This window comes from Lynx canadensis, chromosome A3, assembly GCF_007474595.2.
Source record: "Lynx canadensis isolate LIC74 chromosome A3, mLynCan4.pri.v2, whole genome shotgun sequence".
NCBI classification, from domain to species: Eukaryota; Metazoa; Chordata; class Mammalia; order Carnivora; family Felidae; genus Lynx; species Lynx canadensis.
Genome location: NC_044305.1, coordinates 27614901 through 27634548, shown reverse-complemented (window position 1 = coordinate 27634548; position 19648 = coordinate 27614901). Strand labels below are relative to the sequence as shown.

Sequence of the window (19648 nt, the reverse complement as noted above, 5' to 3'; positions counted from 1 at the left end):
AGCAGTCACAGTGGGAGGAGTCGGGCAGGGGGCTTGGTGTCTACCCTCCGCGGGGTGGCCAGGGAACGCTTCCCGGGGGAGATGACGTTCGTGGGGAGATCCAAAAGTCAGAAAGAGGCCAACGAGGTGGTCCTGAGATCAGGGGTGTGGGTGTGGGGGGGGGGGGGGGATTCGGGTAGGCAATGCTCTGGCTCCCGTGGCCCCTGCTGCAGCCCCCAGGGCCCCTCCTCCCAAACCAGTGTGGAAACCGCAGACACATCACGAGGGTACACACCCCTGAACTAGGCAGTTCTGCGTCAAGGGGTTTATCCCTGACGCAGCCTTGCGGGAGAGCTAAGTGACACGTGGGCGAGCATATTCCCAGCAGCCCTGGTGTGATGGCCGTAGCTGGAAATGAGCTCAGCTATTGGGGACCCGCTGGGCAAAGAGTGACGGCCACAGACAGAATCCCATGTGGCTATTAAAGCAGCGAGGCCGGTCTGTCGGGCTGAATGTGGAGTGACCTCTAAGGTTGACGCTGTGCGAGAAGCAGCAAGGTGCGGAATGGGGGCGCTGACCTTGTGTTAGCCAAAGAAGGGCTGGGGGGAGAAGAAGGGGGGGGTGTGTGAGCACAATCACCGCTGGCACACGCGTCGTGTCCCTGGAAGTAAACCCAGCACATCCTTCAGTGGCCCGTGGGGACGGGAACCGGGGCAGGTCTGGGTTAGCGCTCCACAGCCTTTGATTCCTTGGACTTCCGAACCATGTGCTCGCGTCACCCGTTCCCAAAAAATTTTAAAGTACCAAAATTTACTTCTAAATGGAAACATGCGCGCAAAGCTGTCAGAGGTCTGTTCTTCCAGATTTTCACGGGGCCGGCCACACTGGGCCACCAGCTCCTATGTGCAGCCTCCTACAAATGGCTTTCCAGATCGGGGCCTCAGTTTCCCCTTGTGGGAAACAGGGCTGGCTGTGTGGTCCCTGCTGGTCTTTTGAGCTCCCATATCCCTCCTGCCCAGGCTTGGGTCCCTGTGGGGGGGAGGGGGGCTGCTTTCCCCTTCATCATCAGGCCAGGCTCTGATTTCCCCCACCCTGCACCCTGGAGCCTGGTTTCAGCCTGGCTGGCTTTGCCCTAATTCCCACCCCACCTCCAGTGCGGCGCAGTTTGGACCCTGCTCTATGGGGCAGTTTTGCCCGTTTCCAAAGACTTTGTTTTTTCTCTGCTGGAAAGGAATTTACCAAAAAGCCTGGGCTGTAAGTGACAGCAGAGTCTAGAGCAGAAGGTGCTATGACCGGGCTTAGGCGTGCTGGGTTCTCTCTGGCTGCTGTGTGGGGCACGGACTGGGGCTGGGGAGCATGTGCAGAAGCTGAAGGCACAGCAGGGGTGGGGGGTGGCGGGGAGGTGGGGGGCAGCTGGGAAGCCCACAAGAGATGATGGAGGCTGGGGAGGCTTCGAGGGGTGGAAGTGATGGGGCCGGGGGAGGGAAAGTGGTCGGATTCTGCACATGGCCCCAGAGTAGAGACCACAGATTGGATGTGGGGGAGGGGTGAAGGGGGAGGGAAGAAGGTTTCCAAGGGGCCGGGCCTGAGCCATTAGAAGGATGGTGTTAGCTCAGAGATGAAATCATTTACCCAAAGCCACGGAGCTCGGAGCTGGGGAGCAGAGACCAGAAACCGTGCTCCCCACTGCCTCGTTGTGGTCTCATGGGGGTTGTTTTGGGGGGAATCCTTGGCCTTTCTGAACCTCGACACCACCCCAGCTCGCGGAAACCCCTGGTGATCCTTCGGTCTGATTCAGGCACAAGCGTGGGCAGGGGACCCAGAAACTCAGGCAACAGGCAGAAGCCAACATCTGGGCTCACCCGGTCTCTGGGCTCACTGGCTGGAAGGCTAAAACCCTGGCCCACGCGGGGTGAGGGGGACATGGTTTCCACCTGCTTAGCTCCTGCCCTGACCCTCCTGTGCCCACTGGACCTGACCTTCTGGTCTCCAAAATCAGCAGACCTGGGTAGGAATCTAGGATCTGTCAGCTTGATGGGGGACCTCAGGGAAGCCACTCTGTGTCTGAGCCTTCATTTGCTTATCCATAAAATGGGATCAATGGCAGAGCCTCCATGCAGGGGATAAGCGGCTATTTCTTTTTTTCTTTTTTTGTTTTTTAAGTTTTATGTATTTATTTAGTGGGGGGAGGGACAGAGAGAGAAGAAGAGAGAGAATCCCAAACAGGCTCTGCGCCATCAGTGCAGAACCCGGTGCAGGGCTCGAACTCACGAACCACGAGATCGTGACCCGAGCCGAAACCAAGAGTCGGACGCTTAACCGACTGAGCCGCCCGGGCGCCCCGCTACAAGGCTATCTCTAAGGCGCCCAAGCACACCTGGCCATCATGGGGTGCCATAAGGAGTTACCAGGACAACCGCCATCCCCCAAGGGCCCGCAACGTCTGCCCCCACTCTCACTCCTGGCAAAGTCCCACCAGCAAAGGACAGAGGGACCAGAGACCAGGACAAACGTTCTACGCCAGGACAGAGCCTCGGCCTTCCAAGGCGTGCCAGCCCCGGCCTGCGCTGCAGGCGGAGTTGTGTGGCAGAACTTAGAGCCGTCCCAGCAGCAACAACAATAAAAACCGCCAAAGTTACTGTGCACCCGGCATGCGCCAGGCACGGCCTCACTGAACAGCCGTGGTCCCGTTGAACCCCGCGACAACCTCAAGGAGCAAACGCCTTGAGCTGCAGATACCAAATCTTTTTCAAACAGGTTGGCAATACAGTCGTGTATTGCTCTGGCATTCATGCATTAAGTAACAAAATCTGACTAATGGTGGGTCTAGTCCCTACTACTGTGCCCATCTTACAGCTGGGGAAACGGAGACTCTGAGAGACCACACCTCCAGGAGGCCTCACAGCTGGGTATAAAACAGAGGCCCTCTCCAGGCCCGCAGAAAACAGGTACCATTAAAGCCAGATGAACTTTCCAGAACCTCTTCAGGGGTGATGCAGGGGACACCTGCTCCGTGCCAGGCACCCCCTCTGGATCTTTATCCAAGTGTCCTTCGCACTAATCCCCAAAAGAGTGGGTTCATGTGCCCTGGGGCCCCCCTGGGGCCCCATCTGACAGCTAAGGAAATCGAGGCTTGGCACAAAGATGCAAGGGTCCTGCGGCCGGTTAGTGGAGACGTTGGGATTGAAACCCAGAGCCTCGAGTTCTCGTGCTAGAAGCCTTGCCAGCCCCTGGAGGGATTCCTGCCAAGTCTCTTTCTCCTCCGGTGTTCGTTCTTCCCACCCGGGGGGCCAGGCCCGCACCCTCTTGATGAGGTCCCACCTGCAGTGATCCAGAGCTAGACGCCGTGAAGAGATGCCCTTGACTCCCAGAGGGCCCCACAAATGTGGTGGGGACCCCAGCCACCCTCTCCAGTGTGGCTCCAGCCAATGGGGGTCATGACCGTGGGCTCTGCCCTGCTGGCCTCCCCGCCTCCCCCAGCATCCTTGACCGGACACGCTCCGAGCACCTCCACCTCCACCCCTTCTCACCTCAACCCCACAGAGTGGCACCGTCACCCCCACCTGTAGATGGGGGAAACGGAGGCACAAAGGCTGCAAGCAACAAGCCCATTCGGCAGCTTGGGCTGGACTTCATTTTTTGTAAGCGCGTTTCTTTCCTCACCTGTTGCTCCGTTTCCCAGCGGCTGCAGCATGGAACCATCTGGCGTCATGTATCTCAAAGCTAATTCTTCCAGGAGGGGAGGTGTTCGAATCCGTCCGTTCGTTCAACGAAACGAATATCCGTGGAGCACCTGAGAATCGCCAGACACCCTTCCAGCCTCCAGAAGAAAAGGCAGGCGAGGCCCCCGCCCTCTTGGAGCGGATGGTCCACCGAGGGGGCACCAGTGAGGAGGGATTTTCAGAGGCCTGCACCCTCCGTCTCTCCGGCATCCGTCAAAGCTCTGGAGCCTCTCTCAGAAAAAAGATTATTTCAAACAAGGAATTAAATGCACGGATTTGCAAAGGAGGCTAACGCCTTGAGCACAGACCCGGACACGGGGCTCGAACTCACGGACCGCAAGATCATGACCCGAGCCGAAGACAGACGTTTAACCGACTGAGCCACCCAGGCGCCCCTAGATTCCGAGTTTTTTAAAAAACGGATTTGCGATGCAATCGCATAGTGTTCCTGCGTTAATACATCAAATAACAGCATCTCAGGCGCTTTACGTAGATAGCGCCAGGAATCTTCCCTGCGACCCAGAGATAGGAGCCATGATCACCCCCGTTCTAGAGGACAGGCCCAGACAGGCAGAGGTATCCGCCCAAGGTCACACAGCCCCTAAGCTAAGAGTTTTGATGCGAACCCAGGCTCGTCTGATACAATACACTAACTACTCTTCCCTCGTTGGTTTCTATCCGTAGTTGACAAAACGCTCTTTCCAAATATGAACCATACGCGCCATTTTCCAAGGAAGAGACAGGCAGGGCCTATCACCAGTATTGATCTTCTCCCTGATTCTCAAATACACCAGACACACTCACGTCTTAGAGCGTTTGCATTTGCCTTTCCCTTCGTCTAGAACTCCCGTCCTCCTGTCTTTCCCACAGCTGGCTCCTTCGCACCCTCTCAGCTCAGGCAGCTCCCTCCGGTGAGGGTTTCCCTGCCACTCTGGCCACACTTGCCCCCGACCCCACTCACTACCATGTCTCATTTCCCTGCATGGCACTCATCACTATTGGGATTTAACTAATGAGTTCGTGGAACTGCCCTGGAATCAGAAAACTTGCCAATTTTGTTCACTCTTGATTTCCCAGTCCCTAGTACAGCGCCTAGCACATAATAGGTGCTCAAGAAATTCCTGAGTGGGGTGGGGGTGGGGCGCGCCTGGGTGGCTCAGTCAGTGAAGCGTCCAACTCTTTTTTCTTTTTTTTTTTAAATTTTTTTTTTCAACGTTTATTTATTTTTGGGACAGAGAGAGACAGAGCATGAACGGGGGAGGGGCAGAGAGAGAGGGAGACACAGAATCGGAAACAGGCTCCAGGCTCTGAGCCATCAGCCCAGAGCCCAACGCGGGGCTCGAACTCACGGACCGTGAGATCGTGACCTGGCTGAAGTCGGTTTTTTTTTTTTTTTTTTTTAATTTTTTTTTTTTTGAAGCGTCCAACTCTTGATTTCAGCTCAGGTCATGATCTCACAGGTCATGAGATCAAGCCCCGCGCTGAGCTCTAGAGTGACAGCCCAGAGCTTGCTTGGAATTCTCTCTCTCTTCTCTCCCTCTCTCTCTGCCCCTCCCCAGTCAGCACACTCTCTCTGTCTCTCTCTCTCAAAATAAATAAAAATAAACTTAAAAAAAAAAAAAGAAAACCCTGAGTGGATACACAAATGACACTCCGAGGGTGAGGGATTAGCGTAAGAAAATATATTTGTCGTTATAATACATACTCTTATATGGGCTATTTTATAGAATCTGGTTTTGACGGGTTTGTTTTTTACTGTGTGTGTTTTTTACTTCTAACCTACAGGTTTTGTTGTTTTTTTTTAATGTTTATTTACGCTTGTTATTTATTTATTTTGAGAGAGAGAGGAGCACGAGAGCAAGAGGGAGATTGAGCAGGGGAGGGGCGGAGAGAGGGAGAGGGAGAATCCCAAGCAGGCTCCACACTGCCAGCCCAGAGCCCGATGCCGGGCTCGATCTCGTGAACCCTGAGATCACGACCGGGGCTGAAACCGAGAGTCAGGCGCTCAATGGACTGAGCCACCCGGGGCGTTTCTGTGAGCACTGACAAATATACACACTCAGTCATGACACAGAACATTGCCAACACCCCCAGAAAGTTCCCCTATGACCCTTTGCTGTCCATTCCCACCACAGACCCAGTCCTTGGCAACACCATGGATTCTGGCTTTTCCAGAAGGTCACATAAATGGAATCCTGCAGACTCTCTTTGAGTCTTATTATTGTGTGGATCACTAACTCCTTTCTTTTCTTTGTTGAGTAGAGTCCACTGGATGGATGGACCGTGGTTGCTTATCCATTCCCCAGCTGCAGTCTTTTTTTATGTAAACGATGTGGGAGAAAAGCAGGCTTGAGGGGACCTCCTGGGCCACGAAGACTGTTCATCCGTTTCGATGCTCATCTGTGGTCTGTCCAGAATACCCTCCTTCCTCAACCGGCCCCCTGCCTGTCTAAATTCCTTTCCTTTCCCTCGAGTCCCTTTTCAGCCGCCCTCTCCCCAACAAGGAGCAAGGTTTCCTGTCCTCGTGTCACAGATCAATAAAGTGAGGCTCAGAGGCACGTAGCCCTCGAGTACTAAAGACCCACAGTCGGAGTGTCATAGGGCCAAAACTCAAACCCAGGGCCAAAGGGAGAGGGTTGATACCCTGAAGGCCAGAGATCAGCCCCTTTGCAGGCTGGAGAGGTGGTGGCAGGTCAGGCCCCTGCCCCCCCCCCCGACCTCAACCCTGAGAATCTGCAGCATGAGGGTGACAAGGAAGGGGCAGGTCCAATCCTATGGGGGGACGTGGGAGGGCTCCCTCATTGGGACCCCTCCCCCATCCTTCCAGCCTGTGCCTGGGCCCTAGACCAGACCCAGTCCCCACCACACATGCCAACATTACTCACCAGAGTCCAGCGTGGCCATAATGGACCCATCTGGCCCACATTACCCATCCTAGGACCCATGCTGGTGGGCGGGTGTGGTAAATTGGGTGATGGGCCCCAGCTGTGGGTGGCCTTTGCCCCACCCAGCCACTCGCAGCCACAGGACAAGTGTGGGACCAGTGCGGGTACTTAGGGAACTCCTGTCACTTGAGATGACCCCAAGCTACCGTGAGTCCCCAGCTCAGCTCTGCAGGCCCGAAGAAGGCCCTGGGCCAGGAGTCAGGGAACCTAGACCACCAGGTAGTGACCTTGGGCCAGTCTTCCAGGCCTCAGTTTGTCCGTCTGCAAATGAGAGGCTTGAGGGGAGACTCCCAAGAAAGTCTGAACTGGCTCTTTATCTGCCTGGAGCTGAAGCTCAGGGTCTGGTCGTCTGCGTTTGAAACCAGGGTCCCCGAGGTCTGTGACTCGTGGGAGAGTGCCCCAGCACTCTGGGGTGCCCCAGCAGCCATGCATCAGCAATCCCAGGCGACAGAGGCAAGGCGGGGAAGCTGACCGGTGGGGAAGCGAGCAGATTCCAAACTCGCATTGGGATCGCGGTAGCCAGAACCCACTAGGGGACTGACTGCAGCAGACGAGAAAAAGAGAAGCGAGGAGGAGGAGGTCTGGGTTTGAGGCCAGCTGCCAAGATGGGAAAGATGGCGAAGGGGGGCGGGGGGCGGGGGGGCTGGCTTGCAGAGGGGAGTGGTGGGGGATGCCGAGACAGGGCAGTGGGGGCTGAGGGACCGAGGGTTCCATGGCGGGTGTTTTTGCTTGAGATGCTCGTTAGAAGCCCGCGTGGGGACAGTGAACTGGTGGCACACGGAGGGGAGAAGTCTGGGGGGGAGACGGAGCCAGTGTCGTCGGCACGTGACCATCCCGGGCCCAGCCAGAGCACCTGCAGCAGGCACTGAGGCTCCTGGGGCCCCGTCTGCTTTGACATCTGGTCTTGGGTGAAGCTAACAGATCCCTTTTCAGAGCGATATGTTATTTATTTATTTATTTATTTTTAATTTTTTTTTTAATGTTTATTTAGTTTTGAGAGAGAGACAGAGACAGAGCATGAGCAGGGGAGGGGCAGAGAGAGAGAAGGAGACACAGACTCCGAAGCAGGCTCCAGGCTCTGAGCCATCAGCACAGAGCCCGACGCGGGGCTCGAACTCACAGACCGTGAGATCATGACCTGAGGTGAAGTCGGACGCTCAACCGACTGAGCCACCCAGGTGCCCCCAGAGCGATACTTTTAAATGCATAAAATAAAAGCGTCCGAACGCCCAATGATCTTGCCATTGCGGTCAAAATACTCAATATTAGATCTGTGCTACGGTTGTAGCTTTGTCCAGTGGTGGGTCCGAGGATGTCCGTCATTCTGAGGTCCCGATGAGCAGAAACAGAATTTAAGATACTGCACCACCTGCACTGTGGTATGGAAATACTGGTGATTTCTAGGGGTTAATGGAGGGGCGGGATGAGCTAAGAGTGCTATGGTTTGTGGCCCACGTTCGTCATCGAAGGAAATGCCAAATTTTACTTACAGGTTAGCAAAGTTCGTGGGCCCCCCTGAATTCTCTTTGCAGACCCTGTGGTCCCCACTAAGGACCCCTGACCTAGGGAGAGAACATGCAGAGAGACTAAGGCCCAGAACTGGGCTGAGAGCCCCCAACATGTAGAAGCCTGGTAAAGGAGGGGGCAGAGCGGGGGTGACCACAGATAGGAGGACAGCTAGGAGAAAGGAGCATCTGGAAAGTGTTTCCAGAACGCGGGTGTGGCCATCTGGGCTAACTGCTGCTGAGGGGGAGAGTCAGAGGACATGGAAGGGTCCCTCCATCCAGGAGACGATGACCAGGCGGGTTAAGGAGGGAAGGGGGAGGGAGGGCAGAGAGCACCGAATTCTACAGTCTGGGTTATATTTGTTTTTCTTGAACATGGCAAATACACAGACTGCCTTATACTATTCCTTAAGCTTTCTTGTATGCACACCATAATAACATTGTTAATGTTTTTAGAGGCGAGGGTGGTCATGGAGGCAAGGAAACGGAGGAGCTTGTTGAAGAAGTTTTGCTGTTGAGGGGACCGGAGAAATTGGAGACGCAGTTGGAGGGACTGTGGGGTCAAGAATTTGTTTTTAGATGGAAGCGGTTGGATCACGCTTGTGTGTTACAGGGAAGAGTGGGGCGGGGCGGGGTGGGGGTGGGGTGCTGATGATGCAGGGAAGGAAGGAACGGGCCAATATGACGAAGACTTGAGAGGCTCCCATGTCTCCCTGGTCCTCAGTCCCTTTTGTGACTGCCACCCCAGTTCTCACACTTGAGCAGCAGGTTCACCTGGGCGGCTGGGCGCCACCCCAGAGTGTCTGACTCGGTAGGTCTGGGGTGGGACCTAGAAATTTGCATTTTTAACAAGCTCCAAGGGCCACACTTTGAGAAGCCCTGCTGTAGTCAATACCAGCACCACCCACAGGCGCCCCCTCCAGGATCTGATGTTGCACTACAAGGGAACGCACTCCAAAATCACAGTGGGGAGGGGGGGATTGGGAAGGGGGGAGAGCAGGACAGGGGGGCGGCAGGGGACTGGGGGCAGGGAAAGGGGCAGACTGTTAAGATGCAAGAGGGGAGAAGAGACCGAGGAGGAAGCAGCCAGAGCCTGCCTGCCCCCACTCCAGCCAAGGTCACCACCCCTCCCTGGGGAATGCCTGTCTTCCCAGGGATCCTGGGAGCTGCCCTGTCAGACCTCCTGGAAGACTAAGTGAGAGGGCAAGGGACGCAGCCAGGGCCAGGGGGTAGGGATGATGGCCAGAGGCCAGGATGTGTGCAGAATGGAGAGAGAATAGAGGAGGGGCGCCAGCTCTCTGCCTGCGGGCACCGAGCCCTGAGAACACGCTGTTCACCTTTGCAACTTGATCCTGGTCTCATGCCAGACCGGCTTCAACTGCTCTTGGGAAAGAGATTAGCCCGTGGGATCCCAGAACATCCTAGCTGCGAGAACCCTTGGAGACTGTCCGGTTCAGCCCATTTGGCAGATGGAGGGGAGCAGAAAATAGAAAAGTCCAGCTTGATGGATAGACCTGCAAACTCTCCTGCAGGGAAGGATACATCCCCACTCCCTGACGGCTGGGTAATGGGCATGACATCGGGGGCTATTCTCTGACCCTTGTAGCTCCCCTTTTTCTATCAGTTCATTGAACACATATTTATTGAGCGCCTACTGTGCGCTAAGCGTTGTGCTAGACACAGAGATAATGGTTGAGGAAAACCAAGTCTCCAGCTTCATGGAATTGACATTCCAAGGGTAAAGCAGACAACTGACAGATAAATATGTAATACAAAGTCGGGGAGTCGTAAGTGGTAGGAAGAGACCTGAAATGACACGAGGGAGTGAGGCATGCAGATGGGGATGAGATGGAGGGAGTTTCCAGGCAGAGGGAACAGCATGTGCAAAGGCCCTGAGGCAGGGGTATGCTTGCTGTGTTGGAGGGATGTCACAGAGGCCAGTGATCCGGAGCAGAGTGAGGGAGAGGACTGGGAGACGAAATCAGAGCAGGAACAGAAGGCTGGATCATGGAGGAAACTGGAGTCATAGGGAGGACTTTGGCTTTTCCTCTAAGATAGGAATTCTGAGAGGGTTTCTTTCTAGCAGAGGAGGATTTCGATTTGACTTAGGTTTAACGAGATGCCTCTGGCTGCTGAGTAGAGGATGGCTTGTGCATGGGACCAGGATGGAAGGAGAGAGGCCAGGGAGGAAGCTACTGGGATGGTCCAGGTGAGAGGTTAGGGTGGCCCGGCCTGGCAGAGAGGCCTCCCCTGGTTGCTCTTTGCCCTTCGTGGAGACGCAGGAAGGGACAGGAGCCTTCCTCCAGCCCTTACCCATGACCCCGGCCCACGGTCTCCCCACAGCTAGAAAGGTACATCCAGATGAACTTGAGGTCAGAGCTGGCACAGGTCCAACAGCACATGGTCCAGAACCAGACGGCCACCATGCTGGAGCTAGGCACCAGCCTCTTGAACCAGACCACGGCCCAGACCCGCAAGCTGACTGATGTGGAGGCTCAGGTATGGAGGGCGAGCAGGTGGCGTGGGGGGAGGGGGCAGGGGGAGGCTGTGGCCAGCCGGGCCGGTTCACAGCCCAGGTCATCTTGCCTCGGCCTCTATCCCTGGCTCAGGTCTGGGCCTCCCCTGGGCCTGTAGCACCCTGGGCCCCTTCCCTGATGAGCCGGTTACAAAACACTCTGAGCACCAGGCCACGAGCCCTGGGGGCAGACACCGGGTGTGGTGCTTCTGCCTCTGTGACTCCGGGGACACTCCAGGTCTGCGCTGGGCACTGGGATGAGCCCTCAGGGGGCTCAGAGGGCTCCCGGGGAGAGATGGCTAATAAACAATTCACTCAACCTCAAGAGCAACTGGAAGGGGAGGGAGGGAGCAAACACATAAACGGGAGGGTGAGTAAGTGAATGGATAAAAAGATCGAATGACAAATAGGCATGTGTCCGTTGAATCCCTACTATGTGCAGGCACTGTTGGAGATGCCCGGTTCCGGGTTATAGCAGTAAATGAAACAGGCACGCATCCCGACCCTTGTGGACCTCCCTTTCCAATGACCACCAGGGAAATGAACAGGAAGAATAACTTGCACGTGTCAGGGGGTGACCTTGTCCAGGAGAAAATAGCCTGGGCAGGAGAGAGGGAGGGCGCGCTAGGGTGCAGGGATGGCTTGCGAGTTTAGACGGTGAAGCCAGGAAGGCACGGCGGGAGGATGGGAGCCAGGCTTACTCAGAGTAGGCCCAGTGGGGGGACGGGGCCGGCAAGCTCCAGGAACATCAGGGTGGTCAGTGTGGCTGGAACGACCAGGGGGAGAGGGGTGGGCAAGGGTTCAGAGAGAGGCACTGGGGGCAGACGACAGCGCGGGGCACTGAAGGCCATGATGGCCATCTGGAAGGTGGATCTGACAGGACTTGGTGATAGATTAGATTGGGGGGGGAGGGGGTGCTCAAGGGCGACTCCTCCTGGGGCCGGAGCAGCCAGAAGAACGGAACTGTCATGTGCAGTGCTGGGGACGAGCAAACTCAGAAGGCAGATCATAAACTCAGGGCCTGTGAGTGAGCGAGTGAGCGACCGTAGAAACTAACCGCAGGGAGGATAGAAATAGGTCAGCGAGTTTCTGGAATGGCAGAGCCCCCGGGCAGGTGGACGGCGGCCGAGGCGCGTTCCCGCAGGGCTCGCGCAGCCCCCTACCCCTTCCTGTTTGCCGGGACAGGTCCTGAACCAGACGTCGCGCATGGAGATCCAGCTCCTGGAGACTTCGCTGTCCACCAACAAGCTGGAGAAACAGCTGCTACTGCAGGGTCACGAGCTGCACCGGCTGCAGGGCCGCAACAAGTGGGCACCAGCATCCTGGCACAGGGCCGGGGACAGGGCTGGGGGGCGAGGGCCAGCCCGGGACCCAAGCGGGTTGGGACCCAGGGTGGGCGCCGGGGCCGCGGCCGGGGCCGGGGCCAGGGTTGGAAGCTGGACTTGGGCTAGTACCTTGGACAGGGGCGGGGGCCAGAGCTGGGGCCCCGGGGTTTTAAGACTGACATGAGGGAACACTTGGGCGGCTCAGGCTGGAGCCAGAGCTGGGGTAAGGACGGAAACCAGGGTTGGAGTGCAGACTGAAGCTGGGAGAAAAGGTGGGCCCTGAGGCTGGGCTGAGGTTGGGCTGGGGGCCCAGCAGGCACCCCTGGGTGGAGACGGGAGACAGGCATTTCCCTGGGGGCTCAGGACGCCCTGATTCTTTCTCCGTTCCTTCCTTTTTTTCTTTTCCTTCTCCCTTCCTTCCTTCCTTCCTTAGGCAGAGAAACTGGCATCTGAGGCTGATTTCCTCTTGGTTTCGAGCTGAGTGGAGAAAAACTGTCAAGGTCAGGGTGTCGGAGGAGGCAAAACCCACACACTGATGGCAGTCACCCCCTTCTGTACAGGGGGAGATGTTACAGTGTTACAGTTGCTCGCACGCCGGTCACAATAAGGACCTAAGGCTCATCCGGGTCTCTCTGATCCGCGTACAGCTAATGCTAGTTTGTCCACCTTCCTATTCCTACTCCGCCACTCCAAGGTGGGGCAGGCCAGGGACTGGGACAGTCTGAATGGGCACTGTCTAGAAATCCGTGTAGAGGGAGGTTATCACCAATATGCTGTTGGCCCGTGGAGACAGCTAAATTTCTAGAACCCGAGTGTGCCCCCATTGTTTTTCTCTTCCTATGGCATACTTTGGGGTTCGGGGGGGGGGAATTCCTTCTGCCTCGGCTAGACTCATTGTGCTAGTCTGGAGAATGGGTTGGCGTAACCTTACAGATAGGAGAACGTCTCCCTCCCGTCCCCATCCCTTAGCCAGCCACCCACCCACGGCAGAGGTAACCGCTCTCCCTGGCTTTGTGTGTGTGTGTGTGTGTGTGTGTGTGTGTGTGTGCATCCTTTCATTCATTCAATCACCAGTCATTTTTTGAGCTCTTACCACATGTGAGACACTGTTCGAGACACTGGGGGGTACAGAAGTGAACACCAGACAGAAATCCCTGTCCCCCAGCGGACATTCTGTAAGCTGACGTTCAGGGGTTTCTTATGCATATGTAAACAAATATGTCCCTTTTTTTATCCTTCTTGATCCCAAATGGAGCGTCCAGCTTTTTTTTCCAAGTATCCCGGAAGCCGTTCCGTCATTGCATGTTGCTCGTTCTTTTCTCCAACTGGATAACCTTCCACCCCATGGCTGTGCCCACCCTAATTTTCCCAGCATCCCCAGCGAATGGGCAGTAAGGTTGCTGTTTCCTGTCTTTCTCTACTCTTCAACGTGAGGCGGTGAATAATGTCCCCGTACCTCGCTGCACACACACACGTGAGCCAGCCTGCAGGCGAAAATGCCAGAAGTGGAAGAGTTGAGTCAAAAGCGTTTTTCCTTTTTTAAAACTCTTCTTTTTTTTTTAAACTCGTGCCAAAAATGCTCCGCGCTTATTATGTCACCAGACAATAGAGACCCGTATAAAATGAAAGGGAAAGTCGGTTTCCCCCCACCCGCCTCCCCTCTTCCTCCTCTCCATCACCATCCACTCCAGCCCGCTCGCTCGCTAGCTCGCTCGCTCGCTCGGCAGGAGCAACAACGCTTCATGGATTTTCTTTCACTTTCTCTGCAAACACAGGCACCACCGTGTCCTTCCACGTGCCTCTCTAAGCCTTTTCCTATAAAAGTTCACGGGTCTCCCTCTGCATTTACAGCAATACCTTTTTCCTTCCTCTGTTTGGTCACCCACACGTGGGGCTGGACGAGAGGCACTCGTGTCCAGAGCGCAGTCCCGCTCAGGTCCTGGGCATCTTTCCAATTCCGCCCAGATGCGCTCTGCCTCCAGAGCATTTCCAGGGACGCGGAGACAGCACAGGCTCAGCCGGCCCTGGCTGCTGGGCATTCAGGCCCTTCCTTTTTCTCTATTATAACCGATCCCCCAAGGGGCACTCCTGCCCATGCTCCCTAGAGGTTATCTCCCGGGAGTGGACTGCTAGGTCAAAGGGCAGGCATACTGTGGACTTGATAAGGACATCCTTATCAAGGCTGGCATTGATATCAAAAGCTTTGATATCAAAGCTATCATTCCTGGCACATCCTTCCACCCCCACCTCTCTCTCTCTCTCTTTATTTCAATTTTATTTCGTATTTATTTCTTTATTTTGAGAGAGAGAGCAGGGGAGGGGCAGACAGGGAGAGAGAGGGAATCCCAAGCAGGCTCCAGCGCAGTGCAGAGCCCCACGAGGGGCTGGATCCCAGGAACCCGGTGATCGTGACCTGAGCAGAGATCAAGAGTCAGGGGCTTAAGGACTGAGCCACCCAGGCGCCCCCGCCACCACCACCCCTTTCTTCTATGGACCCCGATCCATCCATCTTCTTCCAGAGCCAGGTCTCCGGTCTCTCTTTCCTCCCCTCCTCGCTCTCTGCTACCGGGGGGCACGCCCCCCCCCACCTCCCCGGGGCTGTGTAACTCTGGGCAGGCGCCCCACCTCTCTGAGCCTCCTTACCGATCTGTTAGGGGAGTGCCCCCGCCCCCGGGGCCCCGGGGACGAGCCCTCGAGTGTGACCGCGTGGTGGGGACAGCAGGCTGACGCGCGTGCGCCCCGCCCCGCAGCGCGCTGGAGACGAGGGTGCAGGCCCTGGAGACGCAACAGCAGGCGGAGCTGGCTTCTCTCCGCGGCGAGAAGGAGCGGCTGCGGCGGCTGCTGGGCCGCCAGAGCGGCGCCCTCGCGGGCCTGGAGCGCAGCCTGCGCGCCGCCAGCAGCAACTCCAGCCTCCTGCAGCGCCAACAGCGCCAACTGCTGGAGTCCGTGCAGCGCCTGGTGCGCGTCGTGGCCCAGGGCCCGGGTGAGCGAGGGCGCGCCTGGTGCGGTGCGGGAGGAGGGCAGGGGAGGGGAGGGAGATCCTGCTTACCCTCCCGCTTCGCTGGAAGCCACTGCGGGCAAGGCTCGTCCCCTCTCCCGGCACCTGGGAGATAGAAACGACAACGAAGACTAACAACGAGGAGGACGAGAGTCCTAGGAGGAGCCAACGCAGACGCCACCCCCTAACTCCATGAGTGACCTTGGGCATGTCCCTCTCTTGGCCTCAGTTTCGCCATCTATTTGTGAAAGTGATAACAATAAGGAGTCCCCCCGGCCCAGACGCATAAGTTTGGGTTCCAGGATCCACCCGACACCCTCCCTTGCTTCGGCTTGCCCCACCCTCCCCCCAGCCTCAGTTTCCCTATCTGTAGAGTGGAGAGATTGGACTCAGTGTTCCCCAAAGCCTTCTCTCGCCCTGTTGCCCTCGTCCCTAAACCCAGGAGAGCCCCATAGAAGTGAGGAGGCATCTCTGGCCCCGGCTGCTGAGAGGGGAGATCAAGGCCGGGGCCGGTTCTCACTGACTCCTTCTGAGGGGGCCCGCTTGGGGTGGCCGAGGCCTTGCTGGTTTCAGCTTGAGTCACTCAGTCAGCAGAACCCTAACTGAGCACCCACTGTGTGCCAGCAATGCAGCTGACATTTCCAGACCACAGAAGACCTAAAAGGCAGGGCTGAGGAGAAAGAACACCAACCTGAGGACAGTCAGGAGCGGTGGGAAGGTTTTTACACCCAGCGGGACTATGTTTTGGGAAGCTCATTTGGAACCGGGCAGTGGAGAACGGCTGGGTGGGAGGGAAAGACGGAGGAACGTGTTTCTACTCCTTGCAGGATCAGCGCGGCAGGAGGCCGGGAAGCCTTTAAGGCACAAGGAATCCAGCCGGAGTGACGCGTTCCAGGCACTAAGGCTGGCAGCGATTTAGGGCCAGAGGATGGCACCAGGGCTCTAAGTGGGGCAGGCCCTGCTGGGTTTGAGGGATGTGAGGCCCCAAGGAAGCCACGGGCAGAAGTGGAGTCCTTCCAAACCACGAGATGTGGAGGGACCCGAACGCATCACTGGCTTGTGCCATAGCCCTGGCAGTGACACTGCCTAAATTAGTCCCACGTGTGGGTCTGTTGTAGCTCAGCCCCGGATGCAGGCCCGGGCCCGGCGCCTCTGCCCGCAGGCTCACCGCTGACCCAGTCTCCAGCTGTGATCCCGTGTCTGCTCGCCAGGCTGGGTAGGAGGTTGTGCTGGGCGCCTGGCCTCAGGCACCCTTTGCCCAAACGCCCCGTGCCCCTGCCCTGCTGTCACCAGAGAAGGGCACCGTGGGGTTGTGCCTCCTACCGAAGGGCGCTCTAAGGACTCCTTCGTAAGACCTAGAGACAGGGAAGGCTCTGCCCATGCCCCCAGCTATGTGCCCTTGACCCAGTTACCTTTCCCTTAGCCCTCGGTTGGGGGAGACGTGCCTCACCGGGGTTCCGACCCCAGTTACCTCTCCCGGAAGACCCTAGCAGCCTCATCTGTGGCCTCCCTGGTTTGAGTCTTATCCCCTGCAGTCTCCGTTCCACGCTTTAGCCGGAGCCCTCTTCCTCCGCACTCTGGGTTCCTTCCTCACCCTGGCATCCGAGGCTGACCTGGCGCCTGCTGAAACTCAACCTCATTTCTCGTTCCTCTCTGAACATCCCTGTGCCAGCCTCGCCCTGCTCCCGTCAAGTTCGTCAGACAGCCAGAGCTCTCTCTGGCTCAGCTCTGGTCTCATGGTGTGGGTCATTTCGCCTCCCTGGCCTCCACCACTTTCCCACACCACCCCATCCCTGGCACACGCCAGGACTGTTCCCACCTTGGAGCCCCCACACGCGCTGTTCCCTCTGCCTGGAACATTTTCCCCTTCTCCTAGGTGATCCTGCTCCTTATCCAGACCCCAGCTCGCTCACCTCCTCTAGGAAATTTTCTCAGGTCTGATACCTCTCCCTGTCCCCAGCATCTCCCAACCCGGAACCCGGCAGGAAGTAGGGCTCACCTGGCCCCTTCCCTCTCTCCTTAGCTTACCTCCAATTGCTTTTGTGTTTGTCACATTGCAGCCTCCGTGAGGGCAGCTGAGCAGGTGTTCCAGGACTGTGCAGAGATCCAACGCTTCGGGGCCAACGCCAGTGGCGTCTACACCATCCACGTGGCCAATATGACGGAGCCCAGGAAGGTTAGGGGACTCCCTGGGGGCTGAGGCTAGCGGAGGGTGTTGAGCCAAGGGGCTCCCCGACAGGTCACCGCCTCCCCCCGCCCCAGTCAGCTTCAGGCCTTGTCCGACATCTGAGATACCAGAGAAAGCGGGATGACCCTACCTTCGGGAGCCTCCAAGGGAGTCAGAGGTCAGAATGTGGGGGTTAAAGCAGAAGTTCCCAGAGCTGGAAGTACATCCTTCTGCATCTTCTCCAGAGACGCTTTTAGTTGGAATGGCAGAAAACAGTTCTGTGTTGGTTAAGGTCATGCTGGCTGTGGGGCACCTGGGTGGCTCAGCTGGTTATAAGCATCTGACTTCAGCTCAGGTCATGATCTCACAGTTCTGAGTTCAAGCCCCACGTCGGGCTCTGTGCGGACAGCTCAGAGCCTGGAGCCTGCTTCGGATTCTGTGTCTCCCTCTCTCTCTCTGCCACTTCCCCGTTCGCACTCTGTCCCTCTCTCTCTCTCTCTCTCTGTCTCTCTCTCTCTCTCAAAAATAAACAAACATCAAAAAAAATTTTAATTGAAAAAAAAGGTAATGCTGGCTGAAACAGCAAACAAACGTTGAAAATCCAGGGGCTTAACACAAAGAAGTTTATTTCTAGTTCAAAAAAATTTTTTTTAATGTTTATTTTTGAGAGAGAGAGCGAGAGCGAGCAGGGGTGGGGGAGGGGCAGAGAGCGAGGGAGACACAGAATCCGAAGCAGGCTCCAGGCTCTGAGCTGTCCGCACAGAACCCGAGGTGGGGCTCAAACCCACAAACCGTGAGATCATGACCTGAGCGGAAGTCGGGCGCTTAACTGACTGAGTCACCCAAGCGCCCCACAAAGAGGTTTATTTCTAATTTACATATAGTCCGGTTGAATGCAGGTGTGGGGGCTCTGCTGCACGTGGGAAATGAGGGACCAGGGCCAATAGAGACCCCACCATCTCCAGTGAGTGTCTTCAGTGAATGTTGCCCTGGGCTTTGGAGGTCCACTTATGAGATGGATGAGGGGTCAAGGGGAAGTGTGGGTATCAGGAGGGAGGGTTTGGAAGCCAGGCCCAGAAGTAAAAGAGTATGGGGAACAAGTAGTCAGTCTTTGCACTTCCTAATTCCCTTTTCAATTTTCTTTGACTTCCTATAATATATATATATTATATATATTTATATATGTTTGTTTCCAGGCCGTCTTTAACACTTCACACATACCTGCTAAACTCCTCTTTTAACAAAGAGATCAGGCCCTCGATGTCTAGCTAGAATTTCATGTTTTCGTTACATTTATTTTTACAATTATTTGACTAAAAGCAAGTGTTACTAGTGTTCAATTTGTGGTACTGATAAGATTTCCTTCTAAAATACATTTCATCTAAGTATTTAAGTGTTTTTTTTTTAAGGGACACTACTTTTTAAGTAAATATTCTATATGAAATTAGGTTCATTCTATAGGAAATTCAGCTATGGTGAAATTCTGTGAGGCAAAAGAGCTGGGCTCAGACCTCAGCGTAATTTAGTGTCACTTGCCTCGAGAAAGCCCCTTCTCCTCTCTGGACCTCAGTTTCCCTTACTGTACCCTCTGCTACTCCCGCAACAAATGCCACTGTCTCCTCTCCCTGAGCAGGCTTCTACTTTCTCAGAGCCGCTCCCTCCACTGCCATTTCCACTTGTCTGCCTGTCACATCGTCATCCAAAGCCCTGTTCCAATGCTACCTCCTCTGAGAAGCCTTCCGGGGTTGCCCAGTGACTCCTTCTTAGGAGCTCTTCTTGTGGCTGCCCAAATGTTCATAACCAATAGTCTGCCTGCCCTATCATAGCAGCCAGGCATATCCTCCAGACCAAGCCAGCCCTGAGGGTTGATTGATCTCTGACGTGTCTCTGTCACCTAGTATGGGACCAGGGACCAAGTGTGTCTTCACTGAACATTGAACATGTACTGAACCGGCTGGAAGAATAATACGAACAAAGATTAGGCTGAAAGAAGAGATTATGATGGATGGTGAGCTCTTTGAGAGAAAGACTCTTTCTGTCTTATCCATACTGGCACCTCCCATACTTTGAATGGAGCTTGGTATATAGCAGGTGCTCAGAAAACATTTGCCCGCTGAATGTAATAACATTTCCTGAGTCTACGCCGTGTGCCAAGCATGTTACCCCTGTCAGCATTTAATCCTTACCACAACCTCGCAATAATAGCGGGGGGAAAGCCTCCATTTACTTAGTTCCCAATATGCCCAGACTCTTTTCCTTGGATGACTCATGATACATAGTTCTTGCGTCAAGCCAACTTGCAGGTGAGAAACTGAGGCACAAAGAGGCTAAGGTTGTAACACTTACATTTTACAAACGAGGAAAGGAAGGCTCTGAGAGGACGTCACTTGTCCATGACTTTAGAAAAAACGATGACACTAAGTGGGAAATGTGAACCTGGATATTTCTGATGCCCTTGACCACCAGGCTCACCTGTTGCTCTGTGAAACTGT

General features: G+C 55.6%; 1 protein-coding gene across 1 annotated transcript in view; it reads left to right on the top strand.

Annotated features, from left to right (window-relative positions):
• ANGPT4 (angiopoietin 4) overlaps window positions 1-19648 on the top strand; it is a 43847-nt gene that overhangs the window by 12754 nt on the left and 11445 nt on the right. The window contains exons 2-5 of the mRNA XM_030309888.1: window positions 10495-10650; window positions 11852-11973; window positions 14742-14974; window positions 17050-17165. Of these exons, the coding sequence (XP_030165748.1) occupies window positions 10495-10650; window positions 11852-11973; window positions 14742-14974; window positions 17050-17165 (627 nt within the window). The remainder of the gene's footprint in view (window positions 1-10494; window positions 10651-11851; window positions 11974-14741; window positions 14975-17049; window positions 17166-19648) is intronic.